Source organism: Syngnathus leptorhynchus, chromosome 12, assembly GCF_054491065.1.
Source record: "Syngnathus leptorhynchus isolate UIUO chromosome 12, UIUO_Slep, whole genome shotgun sequence".
In the NCBI taxonomy this organism is placed as follows: domain Eukaryota; kingdom Metazoa; phylum Chordata; class Actinopteri; order Syngnathiformes; family Syngnathidae; genus Syngnathus; species Syngnathus leptorhynchus.
In genome coordinates this window covers 1,563,808-1,586,016 of record NC_141206.1, presented here as the reverse complement: position 1 = coordinate 1,586,016, position 22,209 = coordinate 1,563,808, and the positions used below count along the sequence as shown (strand labels likewise).

At 44.9% G+C, this 22,209-nt stretch overlaps 2 protein-coding genes across 5 annotated transcripts in view; both read right to left on the bottom strand.

The window, feature by feature from the left end:
• Positions 1-285: 285 nt before the first annotated feature.
• On the bottom strand, positions 286-6,665 carry nfil3 (nuclear factor, interleukin 3 regulated). Of its 3 annotated transcripts, XM_085926756.1 has the most exons (3): positions 6,132-6,394; positions 2,702-3,080; positions 286-2,275 (listed from the first exon to the last, which is right to left on the bottom strand). In XM_085926756.1, the coding sequence occupies exons 2-3, from the start codon at positions 2,975-2,977 to the stop codon at positions 1,757-1,759; spliced, it is 795 nt and encodes a 264-aa protein (XP_085782882.1). In that variant the 5' UTR covers positions 2,978-3,080; positions 6,132-6,394; the 3' UTR covers positions 286-1,756. The 3 variants fall into 3 exon arrangements, with proteins under 3 accessions (XP_085782882.1, XP_085782880.1, XP_085782879.1); XM_085926754.1 differs by lacking the exon at positions 6,132-6,394 and adding an exon at positions 6,514-6,665 and having other exon boundaries at positions 359-3,080; XM_085926753.1 differs by having other exon boundaries at positions 803-3,080.
• A 656-nt stretch (positions 6,666-7,321) lies between these two features.
• ror2 (receptor tyrosine kinase-like orphan receptor 2) overlaps positions 7,322-22,209 on the bottom strand; it is a 62,463-nt gene continuing 47,575 nt past the window's right edge. For both annotated transcript variants that reach the window (XM_085926748.1, XM_085926749.1), the window contains exons 8-9: positions 15,900-16,105; positions 7,322-9,682 (exon numbers count right to left, since the gene is read on the bottom strand). In XM_085926748.1, the coding sequence (XP_085782874.1) occupies positions 8,240-9,682; positions 15,900-16,105 (1,649 nt within the window). In that variant the 3' untranslated portion in view covers positions 7,322-8,239. The remainder of the gene's footprint in view (positions 9,683-15,899; positions 16,106-22,209) is intronic.

Genomic DNA, 22,209 nt, shown 5'->3' with positions numbered 1-22,209 from the left:
CTGACTCCGTTCATTATTACATTCTCATTACTCTGAGGATTGCATAAACTCTAATCATGCCTCCAAATAAAGCAAGTGGGAGCAGTAAAGCGATCCTAAAACAAAGACGCTCCTAAAGCAATGCGACAGTGAGCGCCCGGCCGGCACGCTGCGGTTGCGCGATCGGACCAAATTAAGCTCCCTGGGCACTGAGGTCCACTTAAATTTTGGAAAAAATATTTTCTAAATTTTAGCGACCACTCTGTCACAATAATGGGACCAGTGCGGTGCAGTTGCGCGGTCGGCAGCGCGCTAGGGTTGCGATCGGACAAAAATGCGCAAATGAAAAAAATGAACAACCTTCTGGAACGGATTGTGTTCGAAAACCGAGGCTCCACTGTATTTCTAAAAGATGACAATCCCTCGTTATTAACAGTACTGTGGTTTTATGTGAACAAGTATACACTGTAATAGCAACTGATGAAAACACAGTTGAGACAGTTGACAATGAGGACCGTACTTTCCGAACTATAAGTCGCTTTTTGTTTTTAGCTTGGGTGCGGTTGATACTCAGGAGCGACTTATATGTGAAATTATTAACATATTATTACTTCATCATTAACACATTACTTACTTACTTGTATATTATTTTACATGTTATTTTCACACTACCGCATGAGGGCGCTCTAGGCCTGTGGAACAATCGGAACTGCAATTGACGATGAGTCTGATGTCAGCGAAGGGCCGCATCTACCTCCGGAGTCAGCGGAGGGAGTTGTTTATAAGTGACATAGAGGATGAAGATTTCGATCGATTTAATGATTTGGAGTGACACGGATGGTTCGATAAACTTATTTTTGTAACTTATTTATGTATATTTATGTCCTGCCCCTTGAAGACCTTACCACCCTCGAAGACATTGCCAGGACAATTGAGGGCACCTTCCTGCAGCTCTTCACTTTGAATATGGACATCCACTTTTTCTTTGGATTGTTTTACATTATGTGTTCTATGTGCCCTCTCTGCATTCATTGCAGCCTGGTTATGCTGGAAGGGGGATCCTCCCATCTTTGGTCTCTTCTCAAGGTTTAAGTAGGGGTTTTTTGAGTTTTTGCCTTGCCCTCCTGGGAGTTTAAGATCAGTGGATGAGAATAATTGCCAATCGTTGTATATGCCTCTGAGACTTGTCTGTGGTTTAGGGCTATATAAATAAACTTGACATGTCATAGTTATTTGAACAAGCCTTAAGATGTTACGTCAGGCACGATCTCAGTTCCTTGTTTATTTACGTTAGCATACCGTACCATTCCACTTGTTGTTGCCTATTCATGTCTGTTCTTGGTGTTGGATTTTGTCAAATAAATTTCCCCCAAAAATGCAACTCATACTCCGGTGCGACTTATGTTTTTTTCTTTTTTATTATGTATTCTATGGCTGGTGCAACTTATACGCCGGAGCGACAGAAAATACAGTATATCAAAATTTAAAAGAATGGACTCTACAGGTCTGATCAGCAATGTAAAATTGTACATTATACTTCTGTTTGAAGTATAACTAATCTTCAGGCTTTGTTTTGTGCTTATTAATTACGACTTTCAATTTCAGAATCTTTTATTTGAAAATGTACAGTGACCAGAAAAGTTGCTCAAAGCCAAACATCAACCACACAGCGTAATACCAAATAAGTGAAGATGAAAATAGTAATAGGTTATTCAGGCAGGCAAGCTATTAGTAGGGACTCATTGTGATGAACGAATGTTTCCCTTGCTGCGTTTTCTCAGAGGCCACTTTTATACTCCTTTCCATCTGAGTGTGCATAGGATGGCTGTTTTATATCCACAGCTGGTTTGTCTGAGAAGCTATGGTTTTGCCTGTTACTCATACAGCTATCCTTAAGTGTTTTTGTGCTGCTTTTATGCCACTGCTCAGACCGCTGAGTCCAGTCCTGCATGGTGGTGACCTGTCGCGACAAAGGGAACAGCAAGGACTGAGAGCACACTGAGGTGTCTGAGAAGGCTTGAAAGGATCCGTTGACAGGTGAGAACTTTGCCGCCGTTTCATATTCTGGGTCGATGGCTTCTACTTTGATTTGGATGGTCTTTGCTTTGATTCGCAATTTATGAGGCAGAGCCGAAGAATTGGCCTCAGGCACTTTGTGTGTGGATACAATAACACACTTTGGGTCAGCCGCAGATGTCATCAACCCTTTGGGGACCTGCTGCTCATCTTCACCATCTGATGATTTGCTCACAGCACCATCGTCTGAGCTGGGCGAGTTACTGGAAGACCTGGTGATCTGTAAGAATGGAACAGATTGAGCGTAGACTCTTGACAAAGGGCTGGCCATGTAGTTCCTAAAGAGTTCATACGGACTACTCTCATGTGGAAAGGTGCCATTCTCTGCTGGTTCCCGTTTGACCTCGGTGCTTCTGCACATACTTAAACTACCCTGAGTTGGAGCACATGCCTTGGTTATATTTGGTGAATGTTTGATGACTGAAATACAGCTACTGCGCAGGTGATGAGGCTCAGTTTCCTTGCTGGAGAAACTGCTTTGATCAGCACTGGCTGTGACAAATTGCTGATAGAGATGAGCACTCTTGTGGCTGGACAACTTCTCAACTTCTTGGGCATATGCTGCTGAGCTCAAAAGGCCAAACTTGAGTTTAAGCGACAACAGTTCAGCTTTGAGGGAGGCATTTTCCTCTCCCAGGGTCATCACCTTGTTCTCCAGCACCATGTCATTTATACGCCGCTTCTCCCTCGAGCGTTTAGCTGCCTCGTTGTTTTTGCGCCGTCTCTCCCAATAAACAGTGTCTTTCTTCTCCTCTGGGATAAACTCCCTTTTCCTGCGACAGGTAGTTTTAGCTAAAAATGGTATACCAGAGACATTACCTATCAGGTCGCGGTTAGACCCTTGTAAGGCCACAGCCAGTAGCAGGGAATCGTCTCCACTGTAGGGCTCACTAGCGTAAATTTCTTCCTTGACTGATTGCATATTTACATCTGATTGTATCCTCTGTATTTAACAGTTCCTCATAATGCTTTCAAGAACTGACGATATCTTCCATGAGGGACAACCCTCCTCCTCATCACAAAAACTGTGGGATTACAGAAAGAGAGTCATCAATTAGTTTACATTAACTAATTACATAAAAAATAACATTTTGCAAAAGGAACTTTTCCCAGGAAGGTAATCCTGGCACATTAAAAGAAGGATAAACCGAGAATGGCTAAAAGCGAAGGTTCATTTTTCACTTACTAGCCCAGTTTATGTATTTTTTTAAATGAGGAAAATGAAAAAAGTTAGAAAAAAAAATCTAAATTATGTGTAAAATTCCATCAATTGAGCAGCTTTACATCAATATCATATGGAGAGGCAGGCAGAAGCAGAGGCTAAGGTCATACAGTGTCCTTTGTTTGCACACACCTTTGCTTTCAGATACAATGTGAACATATTTTGCAGATTTTTTATTGTTAATTTTGTTCACATGCCATGTACTGTATTATAAACAGGCTTAAATAAAACCTCTGATCTAATGGTGACTTTTACAGAATTTTGTATTGTTTTTAAATCTGTCCATCTCCTGGGATTCTCCATAAAACCTAGTGACGCCACTGCAACATGGACGTGTCCTAAATTTAGATTTTGCTGGGTTCCTTTAAAATGACACAAAAGATTACTTTTCAAAACAAACTGCAAGAATAACTAAAATTTGCAATTTCTGGAGAAATTGCGTGGGAAGGCGAAATGTTTGAATAACTTTTTGGGGGAATGCTGCCGAATGATATTGAAACGGGTTGAATTACTGGAGAAATGTAGAAATTAGAGGTGAAAAACGGAATTTTGGAGAATTTGGTGGAATTTCAAACTTGAAAATGTGGAATTTATGGAAAGTGGGAATTTGGGGAATAGGGAGGAAGAATGTGAAGAGTTGAAAGTTGGAATGGGTTGAATCGGTCAAAAAATGTGGAAACTAGAGGTGAAAAACGGAATTTTGGGGAATTTGAGGATACTTCAACCGATTCAACTCGTTCCAACTTTCAACTGTTCATCTTTTGCCTACCTATTCCACACCTTCCCATTTAGCAAAAATTTCACATTTTTCAAATTCGAACTTCAACCAAATTTTCCAAAATTTTCTTTTAATTACAGTAAGTCACTGTTTAGCTCAGTAAGTAGAGCATCAGATTTCCAACCTCATCGTCATTTTTATTTCATTTAATCATTATTTCGAGTCCCACAATAGTGTGAAGTGCCTCCGCCTTCACACGCCATTTCTCCAGAAATTGCCAATTCTAGTTATTAAAATGATGTGTTAAAATTGAATGAATAAATGAGGCACGAGGCCTTCGCCTTCACACTAATAAAGTTGAATAACAATAGTGTGAAGGCCTTCGCCTTCACACTAATAAAGTAGAATAACAATAGTGTGAAGGCCTTCGCCTTCACACTAACTAGAATTGGCAATTTCTGGAGAAATTGCGTGTGAAGGCGAAGACATCTCACACTATTGTGGGTCTCGAAATAATGATTAAATGAAATAAAAATGGTAAATTAATTATGATGATGATGTTGAAATAAATAAATTATTAAAAGCATGTGTTAAAATTAAATGAATAAATAAAAAATCACGATCAAGTGAGATTCGATTCCACTCTGTAAAGTGGCTCGTGTTGATAGTGCCATTCTCTACTTACTGAGCTAAACAGTGACATACAGTTAAAGCGGTGGACTGATGTTCATTTGAAATAAAATGATTAAATCAAAAATGGTAAATTAATTATGATGATGATGTTGAATGAAATAAATTATTAAAATGATATGTTAAAATTAAATGAATGAATAAAAAATAATGGCCAAGTGAGATAAAATGATTAAATTAGAAATAAAAATGGTAAATTAATTATGATGATGATGTTGAATATAATAAATGATTAAAATGATGAATAAAAATAACGGCCAATGTGTGATTCGAAACCACTCGGGAAAATGGCTCAGACTCACGACGTTGAGGGTGGAAGCCTGAATGGAGTAGAATAACAAGTGTGAAGGCCTTCACCTTCACACAATAATAATAATAGAGAATAGATGAGAATAACATAAGTGTGAAGGCCTTTGCCTTCACACAATTACCAAACAATAAAAATCTATAAAGTTTGTTTTCATTCAATAGCAAGATTTCCTTAGTGTTTTAGGAATTTGATGTGTCATAATTGAAAGATACTCATTAAATATGTTAAAAAAAAAAGTGGTTACAGGAGTTGGTATGTGTTTTGTCAGAATCTTGATGATCGAGGCAGGGAATCAATCAGAGCCAGACAGGACCAGTCAACGCGCCGTATTGCCCCAGAATTCCTTCATTGTGGCAGAATTACACAATAACCACCCCTCGCCTCCCTCAGCCTGTGACAGCCAGAAATTTCTGTTGCTACAGACATTATGCAATGTTTGCTGGTGTAGCAAAAAGGAAATAGACGCATGTTTTTTCTGCCTTGTTTGAGTGTAAATATATAACACTGGTTAAAGAGTGGATCCAGATAAAAGCGAGATAATCGACCCAGTAATCTGAATGAAGACGATGTGGGCATTGATTCTAGTACATGACATCATTGCCTCGCTTACTCAGATCGACGCCCTAAAACGTCCACACTTTAACAGTGTGAGACGCAACAGTAAATCAAACGATACCGTTGATAAAAAAAAAACTTCCTGTCTGGTTACAATAGAATAAAACACCATCTGCCACCATTAGTGTGACATAGTGAGCCCAAACCAGTTTTTTGGTTGTCGCTATCTGTAAACTCCTGTCACTGGTAACAAGGCCTACGAGACTTTACAGAACCAATACGTGACCCAATCACTCTCAATTCCCAGCCACCCCAGAGCGCTGCATAATTAGAAACATTAGTAAGGAACCATTCTTTGTTAATAAAACTTGCTGATGGTGGCCTGACGATACAGTACGACGTACTTGCGCGACGCGGGCTAATGCTTGGATAACAATTAGGTTACTTTAAGTTTTAAAAAAGTGTTACACATCAAATTGGGTCACACACACTAACCAGCACCCACCCTTTGGGCATACATCGACGCACTTAAATATTCTGTATAAACTATTGGCAGGGACGGTTTAAAATTCGATACTCACATCTTCACCATGCCTTGTCGCTAGTTGAAGACGAGTGGCGATATTAGAGTCGCTGTCCTTAACGAAGAAATCATACATCAGCGGTGAATTTGTCCTCCCAAACATGAGGAAATATCTGGGTCGACTAAATTTTACAAAAGGAAAAGAACCACATTTTTCTCTGATTTTTTGCACACCAATGTGGCTTCTGACTCATGGATCTGTGTTAGTAGGTCAGGAGTTAAGTGCATTGGCAGTGTACGGTTGACTGAGAACCGCCTTAGCCAATCACATGGCTGTATTTCACAATTCTAGCCAATGACTTTAGAGAAGGGCTGAGGGCTCAACTTGTCGTCACAATACTTGCAATGGAGCGACCAAATCATCATGAGTAAATTCTTACCTTCAAGCAAATTCAAGTGCGGACGGCTGTTCTTCTATGTGTGCCCTACGATTGGCTGGCAACCAGTTCAGTGTGTCCCCCGCCTACTGCCCGATGACGGCTGGGATAGACTCCAGCAATGCCCGCGACCCCCATGGGGACAAAGCGGTAAAGAAAATGGATGGATTTATACCGACCCCACGGTACGCTATGTATTTGGAAGTTTATTTTTATCTTTACTTGTCTTGGCCCGTAGAGGTCACTGTTGTATAACACGTGTCAACTTAAACGCCGTTTGTATTTACCGCAATCATTCAGGAAAGTTTTTGGCAGTTTCACACAGGAAAAATATAGCAAGCCATGTGTGTAGACTAGGGTTGGGAAGATTCACCGATATGCATCGGAAAATCGATACGACCAATAAAATGCAGTTGCATCGTATCGCCCTGGATTGCATTGTTTTAAAATTAAATCGTACTGTTGCACCGTATCGCAGGAGATGGGAGAATCAGATCACATCTTATCATTGGCCATTCCATGAATCGTTGACAGTGTGTCGAGATGTGTATTGTATAGCTTTGATGGTGAAGATTCCCATCCCTAGTGTAGATGTATGGATTTTGTTAACATTCAAGTATAGGAAAATAAATTCTTGTTTTACACATGTTTAGCATTGCTGTAATATTCAGAAATATCAATAATTCAGTAATTAGATTTGAATATGGCTGAATGTTAAGTCTAAGTTGTGATAGTGATTTTTTTATGGCAATAGAAGTGTTGTCAAATCTTCTGCTATGATGAACTTTGATCAACAAATAACTTATTTAAGAAGAATTTATTGAACATTCTACAGTTGAATGCACACAATTATGTAGTAAGTGAAAAAAAGCTTATAAAAATCATACAACTGGTGGGGGACATTAAATCAACACCAGGTTAGCAATGTTCAATAAAGGGGAAATAATCAAACTAAAGAATATAAATTACAAATCTGTGCAATGTGGTGAAAAAAAAACTATGTTACAAACGCTGGTAGAAAAATAAGGCAAAAGTGTGGAGAAAAAATATTTCATGAGCTTGAGTACCAGTATTGAAAATTGTAAAATACATCACTGAATTAAAACACAATTTGTTCATTTGAAAACAATACTTCTTTTGTATTGTGTTTCGATTCATCATACATTCTTTGTTTCTATGGCTGTGGCCAATGTACATGTATACCAATGGATAATAACATCCCAAATAATATAAAATTATCTTCAAGACACAAAGGAATGCATAAGCAAATTCTTCAAAGTCTTTCTCTGTAAAACATAGTTTGGCTCTGCTCTTTCGAAAGTAGACATTTTCTACTCTTAGTTGAGAGGATAATTCCTTTATGATATTAACGTAGTATGAAGATTCACCAACTAGCTATCCTAGCTTGCATAAACCCATGTTTGTTGATCAAAGATAATGAGACGTTCAGTAAAACAAGTAAAACCCCACACAAAAGATCTTGAGGTTGAATCATTGTTTGTGTATGTTGCACAGCAACATTGGATAAACATCTGAATGGAAACACCAACTGTAGCGTACTCAAGTTTAAAAAGCGAGATTGGGAAGCACAAATTTCAAACCTACTTGAGAAAGTATTTTTGAACATTCATCCACTGTCACTTGAAATTGCTCCTTTCACTTCAGGCACACATAGTTAGCAGAATATTTCACACAATACCCCCCCCCCCACTAACACCATCACCACCACCTATGTATCTGACAATTGAATCACCAGCTCGCCAGTCTGTTGCTCACTGTCACCCAGTAATTCTGTTTCAGGCACTACCAAGTGCTCATTTTGTTCTAGCTCGATCTGGGATGCCCTGTCAAACAAGTCCTCATTGTTGGTCTTAGAGTCCTCAGTGAGTAAGGCTGCTTGCTCTGCCATAGAATTGTTGGAAGGAGCCGTGGTGACATAGCCTGTTGATGTGGAACCACTGCCACTGTGGTGAGAACTAGCTTTTGGAACCATCTGTGCTGGGTGGTGGTGCATGGACATGGGTATTTGCATGGGATAAAAATTCTGCATGTACTGGTAGGCTGGCATAGGGTGATAGCCATTGACAGGGATGTAGAGCTGTGGAGGGACCATTGGCCTATGCATTTGACTCTTCATTGGCATAAACTGAGTTTGATGGAAGGGGGGGGTCTTTTTTGGGCTAGTGTAGCGTGATGCATTCACTGTACTTATGCTTATATTGCTAATGGGGCTGGTGCTGAGAGAGCTTGTCTGGGTAGTGTTGCTGGTACCTGACGTTTGAGCAGAGTTATTATAATTTGAAAGACTCTCCCAGGAGCGCAGACGTGTGTGGATATCCTTAAAGCGAGGCCGCCTTGCTTGGAATTCATTCCAGCACTCCAGCATAAGGGTGTATATCCAAACTGGGCAGTCATCAGGACACTGCAATACCTGGTGGCTGCGCACCATCTCGATCACGTCGTGGTTGGAGAAGCCACAATAAGGCTGTAGACCATAACTGAAGGTCTCCCAAAGCAAAACACCATAAGACCAGATGTCAGAGTCTGTGGAGAACTTGCCATACATCAGCGCCTCTGGTGACATCCATCGAATAGGCAAAGGGCTTGGACCCATCAGAGTGTAGTAGTCAGCTGAGTAGACATCTCTGAAGAGGCCCAGATCTAGGATCTTTATATTTAGCTTGTCAAAAACCAGAATGTTCCGGGCTGCAAGATCTTTATGTACAACCTGGTGGCTAGAAAGATACTCCATTCCGGCGGCAATCTGGGTAATGATATGAAGGAAATCTAACAGCTCCAATGTCGATTTGACTGTTTTGTCGTCATCTGAGCTAGCAAGATCTGAGTTTGGAGAGCGCACCACAAGGTACTCGTGCAGATCACCAATGCTTGAATAAGTGAATAGAATGCATTGTGGCTGCTCTTTGGTGATGGTACCCAAAAGACAAACAATATTTTGATGCTGAAGGTGAGAGCGAAGCATGGCCTCATGGCGAAATTCTTCACCGAGGGCGGGATCAACCTTGTCCTTCAGTGTCCTGACGGCCACCACTTGGGTCTGCTCACCAAGTGTAGTGCCATACAGATGCCCTTTGTAAACTTTGCCGAAGCGATCCTCACCAAGCTCCTCTAAAAATCTTAGAGCTGATAAATTGATCTCCCTCAGCTTTGCCTGTGTACACAGAAAAACAACAACAAAAATCAAATTCAAGTCCTCGAAAAATATGGCCAACGGTCAAATAAGTCAGACAAAGATAGATGGGTTCAGTATTTCTTCTGAATTTAAAATAGTTTTCAGGTGTCTAAATAAACAGTCTCTGACATTCTTTAATCAAAATACACAAAGGATAAGGAATAAAAATATACTTCACATCTGCTCTGGTAAATGACTTGGTTTCTATTATGTGTTTATGCACAGCAAATGTTGGTATTTCGTTGGGGTCTCTAAAAGGTTGCAGTCGCAAACGGTTGTAAACAGTTTTTCTTGTCGCAAACCAATTTTGAACATGTCAACTGGTCGGCACGTGGGCCTCACCATCCCGAGGTTGTGGGCTCAATTCCGGGCCCGCCCGGCCTTCCTGCATGGAGTTTGCATGTTCGCTCCGTGCCTATGTGGGGTTTCAAGGGTGTGTTTGTTTTGTGGGACGTTTTGCTCATTTGGTAGTGTTTTAAATCCATTTGACCAACTAGTTAGCTAGTTTTCAAACTCATTTTGTTCATTGCTAGAATGGCGAGTGAGGCCAACAGCAAAGTGAGGACAGAGGCGTTGACACACTGCTAAACTGGGCTTTATTGACTGACAGTTAAACAGTTGAATTTAATGCTCACTAGCTGTCTAAATATTCCCATAAACGCGCCAACACTTGCAGATGTCCCACTTGAACGCAACGTATGGCACGTGGACACGCTGCACATACTGTACACACGTCCCACATACTCGGATGCAAATGTGCCCTTTTTGTGTGCCTCATTCGTTTTGATTTGAATCGCTAAATTATAATTCCATGTTGATTTTCACCTTCTTCATTCACCTTCATCTTCTTCCGCTTATCCGGGGTCGGGTCGCGGGGGCAGCAGCTTTAGGAGGGACTCCCAGACCTCCCTCTTCCCAGCCACTTTCTCCAGCTCATCCCGGGGGATCCCAAGGCGTTCCCAGGCCAGCCGAGAGACGTAGTCTCTCCAGCGCGTCCTGGGTCGACCCCGGGGTCTCCTACCGGTGGGACATGCCCGGAACACCTCCCCAGGGAGGCGTCCAGGAAGCATCCTGATGAGATGCCTGAGCCACCTCATCTGGCTCCTCTCAACGTGGAGGAGCAGCGGCTCTACACCGAGTCTCTCCCGGATGACCGAGCTTCTCACCCTATCTCTAAGGGAGAGCCCGGACACCCAGCGGAGGAAACTCATTTCAGCCGCTTGTATCCTGGATCTCGTTCTTTTGGTCAGGACCCATAGCTCATGACCATAGGTGAGGGTAGGAGCGTAGATCGACCGGTAAATCGAGAGCTTTGCCATTTGGCTCAGCTCTCTCTTCACCACGACGGACCGGTACAGAGTCCGCATTACTGCCGACGCTGCACCGATCCGCCTGTCGATCTCGCGCTCCATCCTGCCCTCACTCGTGAACAAGACCCCAAGATACTTGAACTCCTCCACTTGGGGCAGAATCTCATCCCCGATCCAGAGAGGGCATTCCACCCTTTTCCGACCGAGGACCATGGACTCGGATTTGGAGGTGCTGACCCTCATCCCGACCGCTTCACACGGCTGCGAACCGCTCCAGTGAGAGCTGGAGATCACGGACTGAAGAAGCCAACAGCACCACGTCATCTGCAAAAAGCAGTGACGCGATGCTGAGGTCCCCAAACCGGACCCCCTCAACGCCTCGGCTGCGCCTAGAAATTCTATCCATAAAAATTATGAACAGAATCGGTGACAAAGGGCAGCCTTGGCGGAGTCCAACCCTCACTGGGAACGAATCCGACTTACTGCCGGAAATGCGGACCAAACTCTGGCATCGGTGATACAGGGACCGAACCTCCCTCATCAGTTGGCTCGGCACCCCGTACTCCCGAAGCACCCTCCAGAGAACCTCCCGAGGGACACGGACGAACGCCTTCTCCAAGTCCACAAAACACATGTGGACTGGTTGGGCGAACTCCCATGCACCCTCGAGGATCCTGCCGAGGGTGTAGAGCTGGTCCACTGTTCCACGGCCAGGACGAAAGCCACACTGCTCCTCCTGAATCCGAGGTTCGACCTCCCGACGGATCCTCCTCTCCAGCACCCCTGAATAGACCTTACCAGGGAGGCTGAGGAGTGTGATTCCCCTGTAATTGGAACACACCCTCCGGTCCCCCTTCTTAAAGAGGGGAACCACCACCCCAGTCTGCCAATCCAGAGGCACCGTCCCCGATGTCCACGCAATGCTGTAGAGGCGTGTCAGCCATGACAGCCCCACAACATCCAGAGCCTTTAAGAACTCCGGCCGGATCTCATCCACCCCCGGGGCCTTGCCACCGAGGAGTTTTTTAACTACCTCAGTGACTTCGACCTCCGAGATTGGGGAGTCCGCCTCAGAGTCCCCAGGCCGCGCTTCCACAATGGAAGGCGTGTTGGTGGAATTGAGGAGGTCTTCGAAGTATTCCCCCCACCGACTCACGACATCCCGAGTCGAGGTCAGCAGCACACCATCTCCACTGTAAACAGTGTTGACCGTGCACTGCTTCCCCCTCCTGAGACGCCGGATGGTGGATCAGAATTTCCTCGAAGCTGTCCGGAAGTCATTCTCCATGGCCTCGCCAAACTCCTCCCACGCCCGAGGTTTTGCCTCAGCAACCGCCGAAGCCGCGTTCTGCTTGGCCATCCGGTATCTGAACAAGGTCCACTCGGACTCAATGTCCCCCGCCTCCCCCGGGACGTGGAAAAAGCTCTGCCGGAGGTGGGAGTTGAAGCTCTTCCTGACAGGGGATTCTGACAGACGTTCCCAGCAGACCCTCACAGAGCGTTTGGGCCTGCCAGGTCGGACCGGCATCTTCCCCCACCATCGGAGCCAACCCACCACCAGGTGGTGATCAGTTGACAGCTCCGCCCCTCTCTTCACCCGAGTGTCCAAAACATGCGGCCGCAAATCCGATGACACGACTACAAGGTCGATCAACGAACTGCGGCCTAGGGTGTCCTGGTGCCAAGTGCACACATGGACACCCTTATGCTTGAACATGGTGTTCATTATAGAGAATCCGTGTCGAGCACAGAATTCCAATAATAGAACACCGCTCGGGTTCAGATCGGGGGGGCCGTTCCTCCCAATCACGGCCTTCCAGGTCTCACTGTCATTGCCTACGTGAGCATTGAAGTCACCCAGTAGAGCGATGGAGTCCCCAGAAGGAGCGCTCTCCAGCACTTCCTCCAGGGACTCTAAGAAGGGTGGGTACTCTGAGCTGCCGTTCGGTGCATAGACACAAACAACAGTCAGGACCCGTCCCCCCACCCGAAGGCGGAGGGAGGCTACCCTCTCGCTCACCAGAGTGAACCCCAATGTGCAGGCGCCCACTGACCCCTTCGTGAGTCGTCACCTTATCGTGGTGGAGGGGTTTGCGTGCCCCTATGATCCTAGGAGCCATGTTGTCTGGGGCTTCATGCCCCTGGTAGGGTCACCCATGGCAGAAGGGTCCTAGGTGAGGGGCCAGACAAAGCACGGCTCAGAAGACCCCCTTATGATGAATACAATAAATGGATGTCGTTTTCCCTCGCCCAGACACGGGTCACCGGGGCACCTCTCTGGAGCCAGGCCTGGAGGTGGGGCTCGAAGGCGAGCGCCTGGTGGCCGGGCCTTCGCTCATGGGGTCCGGTCGGGCATAGCCCGAAAAGAAAACGTGGGTCCCCCTTCCAATGGGCTCACCACCTATAGGAGGGGCCAAAGGGGTCGGGTGCATAGTGAGCTGGGCGGCGGCCAAAGGCAGGGACCTTGGCGGTCCGATCCCCGGCTGCAGAGGCTGGCTCTAGGGACATGGAATGTCACCTCTCTGGCTGGAAAGGAGCCCGAGCTGGTGTGTGAGGCAGAAAAGTTCCGACTAGACATAGTCGGACTTGCCTCCACACATAGTTTGGGCTCTGGTACAAGTCCTCTCGAGAGGGGCTGGACTCTCTTCCACTCTGGAGTTGCCCACGGTGAGAGGCGTCGAGCAGGTGTTGGCATGTTGATTTTTAATTGCCAATTTGAATCTCAATTTGAGTCACCACCAATTCGTGCACCGTCCAAGTTCTAACACCGCACCTTTTGGCTTTAACATGATCTCTGTCTCGGGTGGTAAATCCCCTTATCGTGACATCACAGTTCAGCAAAGTCAAAGTCAAAAAGTCAAAGTCAGCTTTATTGTCAATTTCTTCACATGCAAAATGCACAAAGGCTTGCTCAGACAACATTCAAAATATCTTTGCTCAAAATGCAGTGTGCTGTGGGATTTTGGAAATTGTTTTGTCTTTATTCAAGTCTTGCCAATTTGAATCTCAATTTGAGTCACCACCAATTTGTGCACCGCCCAAGTTCTAACACCGCACCTTTTGGCTTTAACATGATCTCTGTCTCGGGTGGTAAATCCCCTTATCGTGACATCACAGTTCAGCAAAATGCTCAAAGGCTTGCTCAGACAACATTCAAAATATCTTTGCTCAAAATGCAGTGTGCTGTGGGATTTTGGAAATTGTTTCGTCTTTATTCAAGTCTTGCTATGTTTTCTCTCAATCAATTAAAGTATCTGCGACAAGGTGTGGGAGGACGGGACTGCTCAGTCCTGGAGGCTCACACGCACACTACCCGCAGTTTACCATGGATGCCAGTACATTTCCGCCCTGCACATTCTGTATGCCACGGCGAACCATGAAAGTAAATTAAGCATGACTCAGCTTCAGTAAAGATGTCGGCAGCGAGTGTAAGAGGCGTACTGCTTCCAAGTAGAGATAGGCCCTATTCCATACTGTCAGGTCTATTTCTATTCACAGTGTTTTACTACGGCACTGACTGTTTCTCATTGCCACCCTAACTCCCATAATGTTTTGGTTAAAGTTTACACTATGTTCCTGGTGACAACTGCAGCAGGGAAGTGGGATTGACAAAGGTGACACTTGATTGCTATGAATGTCCAGCGAGCCTTTTCAACTGTAAGTAAAACAATTGTTGATAACTATATCAACTACCGTATTTTCCGAACGATAAGGCGCACCTAAAAACCTCAAATTTTCTCATTAGCCGACAGTGCGCCTTATAGTCCAGTGCGCCTTATATATGGACCAAATTCTAGCCCGCGGGCCGCATTTGGCCCGCGTCTAAATTTAAACTGGCCTGAAGCATTGTGTCATAAAATCAATCATAAGTGGCCCGCTGAAGACTATGAATCATGAATCAAAAAGACTATGGATCATTATTTTGTGATTATAAAGGAATTTGTTGCTTCTGAAGTTGTAATAAAAAAGATAAAATGGAGAATGATTTGATTTGGATTAAAAATCTGAGATGATGCAACCTGGCCTGTTTACTGCAGTCACAAACACCAATATCACCCTTCTTATTCATACAACAATAACAACAATAAAACAAACTTAATACATCCATCCATCCATCCATTTTCTGAACCGCTTAGTCCCCACGGGGGTCGCGGGCGTGTTGGAGCCTATCCCAGCCATCATCGGGCAGTAGGTGGGAAACACCCTGAACTGGTTGCTAGCCAATCGCAGGGCACACAGAGACGAACAACCATTCGCACTCGCACTCACACCTAGGGACAATTTGGAGTGCTCAATCGGCCTATCAAGCATGTTTTTGGGATGTGTGAGGAAACCGGAGTGCCCGGAGAAAACCCACGCGGACACGGGGAGAACATGCAAACTTCACACAGGGAGGGCCGGTGGTGGAATCGAACCCGCACCCTCCTAACTGCGAGGCGGACATGCTACCCAGTGCCCCACCGAGCTGCCCTCTGAAACTTTCATAAAATTGTTAATTTGTTATTATTTTAATGTTTAACTTTTCTGGTAGTGCAATTGACAACAGATTCTCATTTGCAATATGAACCTATCTGCAAAGGATATAGTAAAGGATATAGTTACATATTCACAAGTTCATTCACAATGGTAATGGTTTGTGGAATGTCTGTGCGAATGGTCGGCCCCTATACAGGACTGTCTCCGAAAATTAATGCATTAATGATACGCCTTATATATGGACAAAGTTTTCAAATGGGCCATTTATTAAAGGTGCGCCTTATAGTCCTTGAATCCAAATTGGAACATATCAGAGGTTTAACAGCAGCAACCCTAACCAGAATTTGTCCAATCTTAGATGATCCACTGTCCTGGAAATGTTGTACTCCTTTGTACAACAGATATCCCACCTGGTGTTTGTGCTGGTTTAGGAGAGACATCTCCATGTCTTGGTTTGGTGAGCTGTTGAGCTGGCTGCGAGGAGGCGTGTCACTTGGTGCTTTTTGCTTATTTCGACACATGCAAACCAAAAAAAAGAGGCAAGCAATCACCAAAGGGATGGCAATTGCAGGGATTAAAATGAACAGAATCTCCTTTCTGAGGTTGTCTGGAGGCTCTGTGAATAGAAAGATGATAGCAAAGTAAGTTAAATGGACGTCATATTCAAAATACATATTCGGCGAGCGTCAAACAATTAACGTATTGGCCCGAATATAAGACGACCCTGATTATAAGACGACCCCCTCTTTTTCAAGACTCAAGACTCTTCTACGTCGCTTACGTCAGCCTTATCGTCAGTTGCGGTTCCAATTATTCCACAGGCCTAAGTGCCCTCTTGCGGTTTAGTGTGAAAATAACATGTGAAATGATATAATAATGCCGGCTCAGTGGCGCACTGGGTAGCACGTCCGCCTCACAGTTAGGAGGGTGCGGGTTCTATTCCACCCCCGGCCCTCCCTGTGTGGAGTTTGCATGTTCTCCCCGAGCCCATGTGGGTTTCCTCCAGGCACTCCGTTTTCCTCCCACATCCTAAAAACATGCTTAGTAGGCCGATTGAGCACTCCAAATTGTCCTTAGCTGTGAGTGCGAGTGCGAATGGTTGTTCGTCTCTGTGTGCCCTGCGATTGGCTGGCAACCAGTTCAGGGTGTCCTCCGCCTACTGCCCGATGACGGCTGGGATAGGCTCCAGCACGCCCGCGACCCCCGTGGGGACTAAGCGGTTCAGAAAATGGATGGAAGTTTGAAAATGTACTTTTTGAACACCAAATTAAATTTTTATACTGAGAATAATTACATCTGAAACAAATGATTAAACAATATATTTGAGAGAAAAAGCATGTTATTTTGCCTTATTCAAATCATGCAAAAACAGTATCACGTCTTAATATCTGAACATTTAAATATGTAAACTAAAGTGCAATCACATTTGTAAATTAATGGCTTCTGGGTTTTTAAATGTAGATACAGTAATCCCTTGTTTATCGCGGATAATTGGTACCAACAACCACCCGCGATAAGTGAAATCTGCGAAGTACGGTTACCCTCTCATCTGTACATTTTTTGTGTCAATAAATGTATATGAAACCATTTAAGTACATATTTTATTATTAGAACATTAAATAATTGTTTCAAACATGTAAATAATACATTAATAGTTTAAATAACACAGAAAATTTGGTAAAAATATTGAAAATATAAATATTATACGTGTATGCGTGTAACATGTTAACAAGAAGTACTGGGCAGGCTAACCAGTTAGCGGAAACATGCTAATTCGGGATCGTGCTAACACGCGAAAACGGACCTCTAAAGGAATGTAAACGAACATTTGGAGCAATACTATATTGTCCTAAAAGTTAGACACCACATGTGATCGTTCATTTCTCGTTAGGAGACCCACTTACATCGTCAATGACTCCTGTACCACTGTAACCAACATTTGTACACGAACGTAAGACAGGAAGTCGTATCACCTGAAAACGGCCTTCAAAATAAATCATGCTACGTCAAATCAAAGCACGGCTGAATAACATACATAACACATACTGTAAATATGTTTTTAGAACAACTTTTATTATCTTTTTTTATAACACGGTACAAGTGTGCATACTGTAAATATGTTTTTAGAACTCTTATTATTATAACAATTCTTGGTGCTTACGTATTATCGGGAGGACCTTTAAAAAAACGACTCAAAAATTAAAGTAAATTATTTTTTGAAACGATAACATTACATTTGTAATTCCGGAGGCCAGAACGACCCCGAGCACCAGCGGTCAGCCACGGAGGGTGCTGGATCATCCATACTTCCATAGCTCCAGAGCTCCAGAGATCCATAGTTCCATAGCTCCATAGCCCCGGAGCTCCATAGCCCCGGAGCTCCATAGCCCCGGAGCTCCATAGCTCCATAGCCCCGGAGCTCCATAGCCCCGGAGCTCCATAGCCCCGGAGCTCCATAGCCCCGGAGCGCCATAGCTCCATAGCCCCGGAGAAAAAGTAAAAATCAAAGGTCCTCCCAATAATACGTAAGGATCCTGAAGGAACACAACAGCCTCTTCCTCAGTGCGCGGTAAATCAAAGATCTTCATACTAACCAACAAACCATGTGAAAAAAAAGAAAAAGTAAAAATCAAAGGTCCTCCCGATAATACGTAAGCACCCAATTCTTTTATAAAATGGTATAAGTGTACGCACTGCAATTGTGTGGGCACTTCTTGCCTTCTGCTGGCGCGTGGGCAAGTTTCATGCCATAATTCCTCAATTTAGAAGTTTTATTTTGACATTTAATTTTTTTTTAATTTGGAAAAAAAAATCCACGATGTCGTGAAACCGCAGTAAACGAACCGCGATGTAGCGAGGGATTACTGTAAACCCACTGTTTCTCCATTTTCCGTTATCTCTTCTCTTATTTTCTTACTGCTATTTTCTTCTTCGTGACAGGGGTTCGCTTTGGCCTGGTGAGTTAAGTTCAGCATTTGCTTTAAAGATATCTGGCGCCATCTACCGTTGTGAATGGGTATAATATCTAGACCACAAATGTAAGATGACCCCCATTTTTTCAGTCTTATTTCAATGTAAAAAAACAACGTCTTATATTCGGGCCAATACGGTAGTGGTGAATAATTTGCATGCAGTAAATACAAATCATCGGGGCTCCACTCCCCTCCCTGAAGGACGTTTCAAAGTCAAAGTCCGCTTTATATTTCTTTACGTTAAGGCACACAAAGAGATCGAAATTACGTTTCCCACTGTCCCACGGTGACTAGACACAGTACACAACACTCACAATCAAATAGCACAAGGAGTAAAAACAAACAGACAAGAGCAACGAATAAGTAATAAGCAAATAACCCAAATAAATAAACAATAAATAAATAAATAGACAAAGAAGAGCAGCAAAATGGAGCAAGCGTGCTAATAGCAGACAGCCAGATCATAGCGCAAAAGAACAGGACGTCATGCAGCAGAGGGTGGAGGGCGGAGGGAATTCAGGATCCGGACAGCTTGGAGTACGAAGCTGTTTCTGAGTCTGGTGGTGCGGGAGCACAGGCATCTGTACCTCTTCCTAGAGGACAGAAGTACAAACAAAGAGAGAGCGGGGTGACTCACATCACACACAACAGCGGCCGCTTTGCGGGTGAGACGGGAGGCGTAAACTTCCTTCAGAGAGGGGAGTGGAGCCCCGATGATTTTAATGGCAGTGTTCACTATGTGCTGCAGGGCCTTCATGTTGTACTCAAAGCAGCCACCACCCCACACAGCGATACAACTGGAGAGGACGCTCTCAATGGTGCCACGGTAGAATGTGGTCATGAAGGCGGGAGGAGCACTTGCTCGCCTGAGTTTCCACAGAAAGTACAGGCGGCGCTGAGCTTTCTTCGCCAGCGACGCAGCGTTGGTGGTCCAGGAGAGGTCCTCACTGATGTGCACCCCCAGGAATCTGGTGCTGCTCACTCTCTCCACCACAGCACCGTCGACGGTCAGCGGCAGGTGGTGGGTGTGACCCTTCCGGAAGTCAATGATAATCTCCTTGGTCTTGTTGACGTTCAGCAGAAGGTTGTTGTCCCTGCACCATGCGGCCAAAAGGTCGACCTCCGATCTGTAGTGAGTCTCGTCGCCACCGGTGATCAGACCCACCACAGTCGTGTCGTCGGCATATTTCAGCACGCGGTTGCTGCTGTAAGTCGCAGCGCAGTCATGCGTCAGCAGGGTGAAGAGCAGCGGACTGAGCACGCAGCCTTGAGGGGCCCCCGTGCTCAGCGTGATGCTGCCGGAGACATTGTCGCCCACACGGACTACTTGAGGCCTCTGACAGAGGAAGTCCAGTAGCCAGTTGCAAAGGGAGGTACTGAGGCCCAGGTTGTCGAGCTTGCAAATGAGACGCTGTGGAACAATGGCGTTGAATGCAGAACTGAAGTCCACAAACAGCAATCTCACATACGAGTCCCTGTTCTCCAGGTGGGTGAGGGCAGAGTGGAGGGCAGAGCAGACGGCATCCTCAGAGGACCGATTGGGTCGGAAGGCAAACTGGAAGTGGTCAACGGTGGGGGGAAGAACAGATCTGACGTGTGCCAAGACAAGCCGCTCAAAGCACTTCATGACGATGGGGGTCAGTGCCACAGGGCGGGAGCCATTGAAGCAGGAAGGAGCAGGATTTTTTGGCACAGGTATGATGGTGGCAGCCTTGAAGCATGACGGGGCGATGGCCTGCTGCAGGGAAATGTTAAAGATGTCCGTGAAGACATCATCAGCTCCTCAGCGCAGTCCTTCAGCGCCCATCCCGGGATGTTGTCCGGGCCCGCCGCCTTACGGGTGTTGATAGCAGCAAGCGCCCTCCTCACGCTAATGGCAGAGAGGCACAGGGGCTGCTCGTCCGGAGGGGGAGGGGTCTTCAGCGGGCAAGTGTCGTTCTGAGCGTCGAAGCGAGAAAAGAAGCGGTTCAGTTCGTTGAGCAGAGGGACGTCGCCCTCACAGCTCCGTAGGTCTGTATGCCTCGCCACAGGCCCCGAGCATCCCTGCTGTCCTTGAAGTGGGCAGTGATCTTGGAAGTGAACGCCTTTTCCGCTTCCTCGATGCCCCGGGACAGGTTCGCCCTAGTTGATCTCACGCCCGCTTCATCCCCAGCCCTGTAGGCTTTGTCTCTGGCCCTCAGCAGCCCGTGGCTTCCAGTTAGCCCGAGCGACGACGTACTTAGTGAGGGTCACATCATCAATGCACTTTGCGATGTACGAGGTCACAGAGTCAGCATACTCCTCAATGTCCGTCCGATCGTTGCATGTGGCCGCCCGCTTAAACATTTCCCAGTCGGTAGTGCCAAAGCAGTCTCGAAGAGCATCAGAGGCCCCCTCAGGCCACACTCTAACTCGCTTGCGAACCGGCCTGGAAGTTCTCACTCTCTGTCTGTACGCCGGCGTAAGCAGAACGGTGACGTGGTCAGAAAGCCCGATGTGGGGGAGGGGGGTGGCCTTGAAAGCTCCTTTATGTGCAGTGTAGACAAGGTCCAGGAAGCTGTCACCACGAGTTGGAAAATTAACATTACATTAAAATTACGCCTCCCGTCTCACCCGCAAGGCGGCCACGATTGTGTGTGATGTGAGTCACCCCGCTCACTCTTTGTTTGCCTGTACAGATGCCTGCGCTCCCGCACCACCAGACTCAGAAACCGCTTCATACTCCAAACTGTCAGGATCCTGAATTCCCTCCCCCCTCGCCTGCGTGTCGTCCTGTTCTTTTGCGCTGTGATCTGGCTGTCTGCTATTAGCACGCTTGCTCCATTTTGCTGCTCTTATTTGTCTATTCATTTAATTTATTTATTTATTTATTTATTGTTTATTTATTTGGGTTATTTGCTTATTACTTATTCATTGCTCGTCTGTTCGTTTTTACTCTTTATGCTATTAGATTGTAAGTGTTGTGTACTGTGTCTTGTCATTGTGGGACGGTGGAAAACGTAATTTCGATCTCTTTGTGTGTCTTAACGTGAAGAAATTGACAATAAAGCGGACTTTGACTTTTTGACTTTGAAAGTATCCCATACACCTGCAGTCAACCATCTCTTTGAAAATGAGAGCTACTGCTTGGGGACTGATTAATACAAAGGGTTACCAATTTCATGCACACTTCTGAGGTGACAAATTTGCTGAAAGGACCTTTAATTGTAAGTTAATAACTCATTATATTAATATATGTTAAGCCAATGATAATGTTCACGATTAACCTACTAACTAAAGCTACTTGCAATGTCTGATATATGGCAATTTCAAGAGGAGGTAGCAGCAGAGCTACATCTAACACCACAAAATTAATTTGTCATCTGAGGACAAAACATCACAATGTGTCTGCAGATGGAAAGGTTGCGAACCCAAAGCAACAAACGCTGGACGTTATGAGGAGAGACAAATACTCCAAGGAAAACAAAAGGGCAAAAAAGATCACAGAAAGGTTGGTCGAGTTTATTGCTCTTGACAACCAGCCCATCTAAGTAAGTGGATAGCACTTTCTTTTTGATCATACTGTACCAAGTCAGTGTTTTTCTTTTTACTTTTGACTAAAATATTAAATTGAAGCTGACCTTTAATTCTCAGTAAGATTTTGATTTCATGGGATTTACAATAATAATAGTGCTTATTGATGGAATTTTAGTCTAATAAAAAGTTGAGTCACTTGCTCAAAATATATTTCAGTTTTACAAATTTCAATACTAATGGGAAAATATCGGAT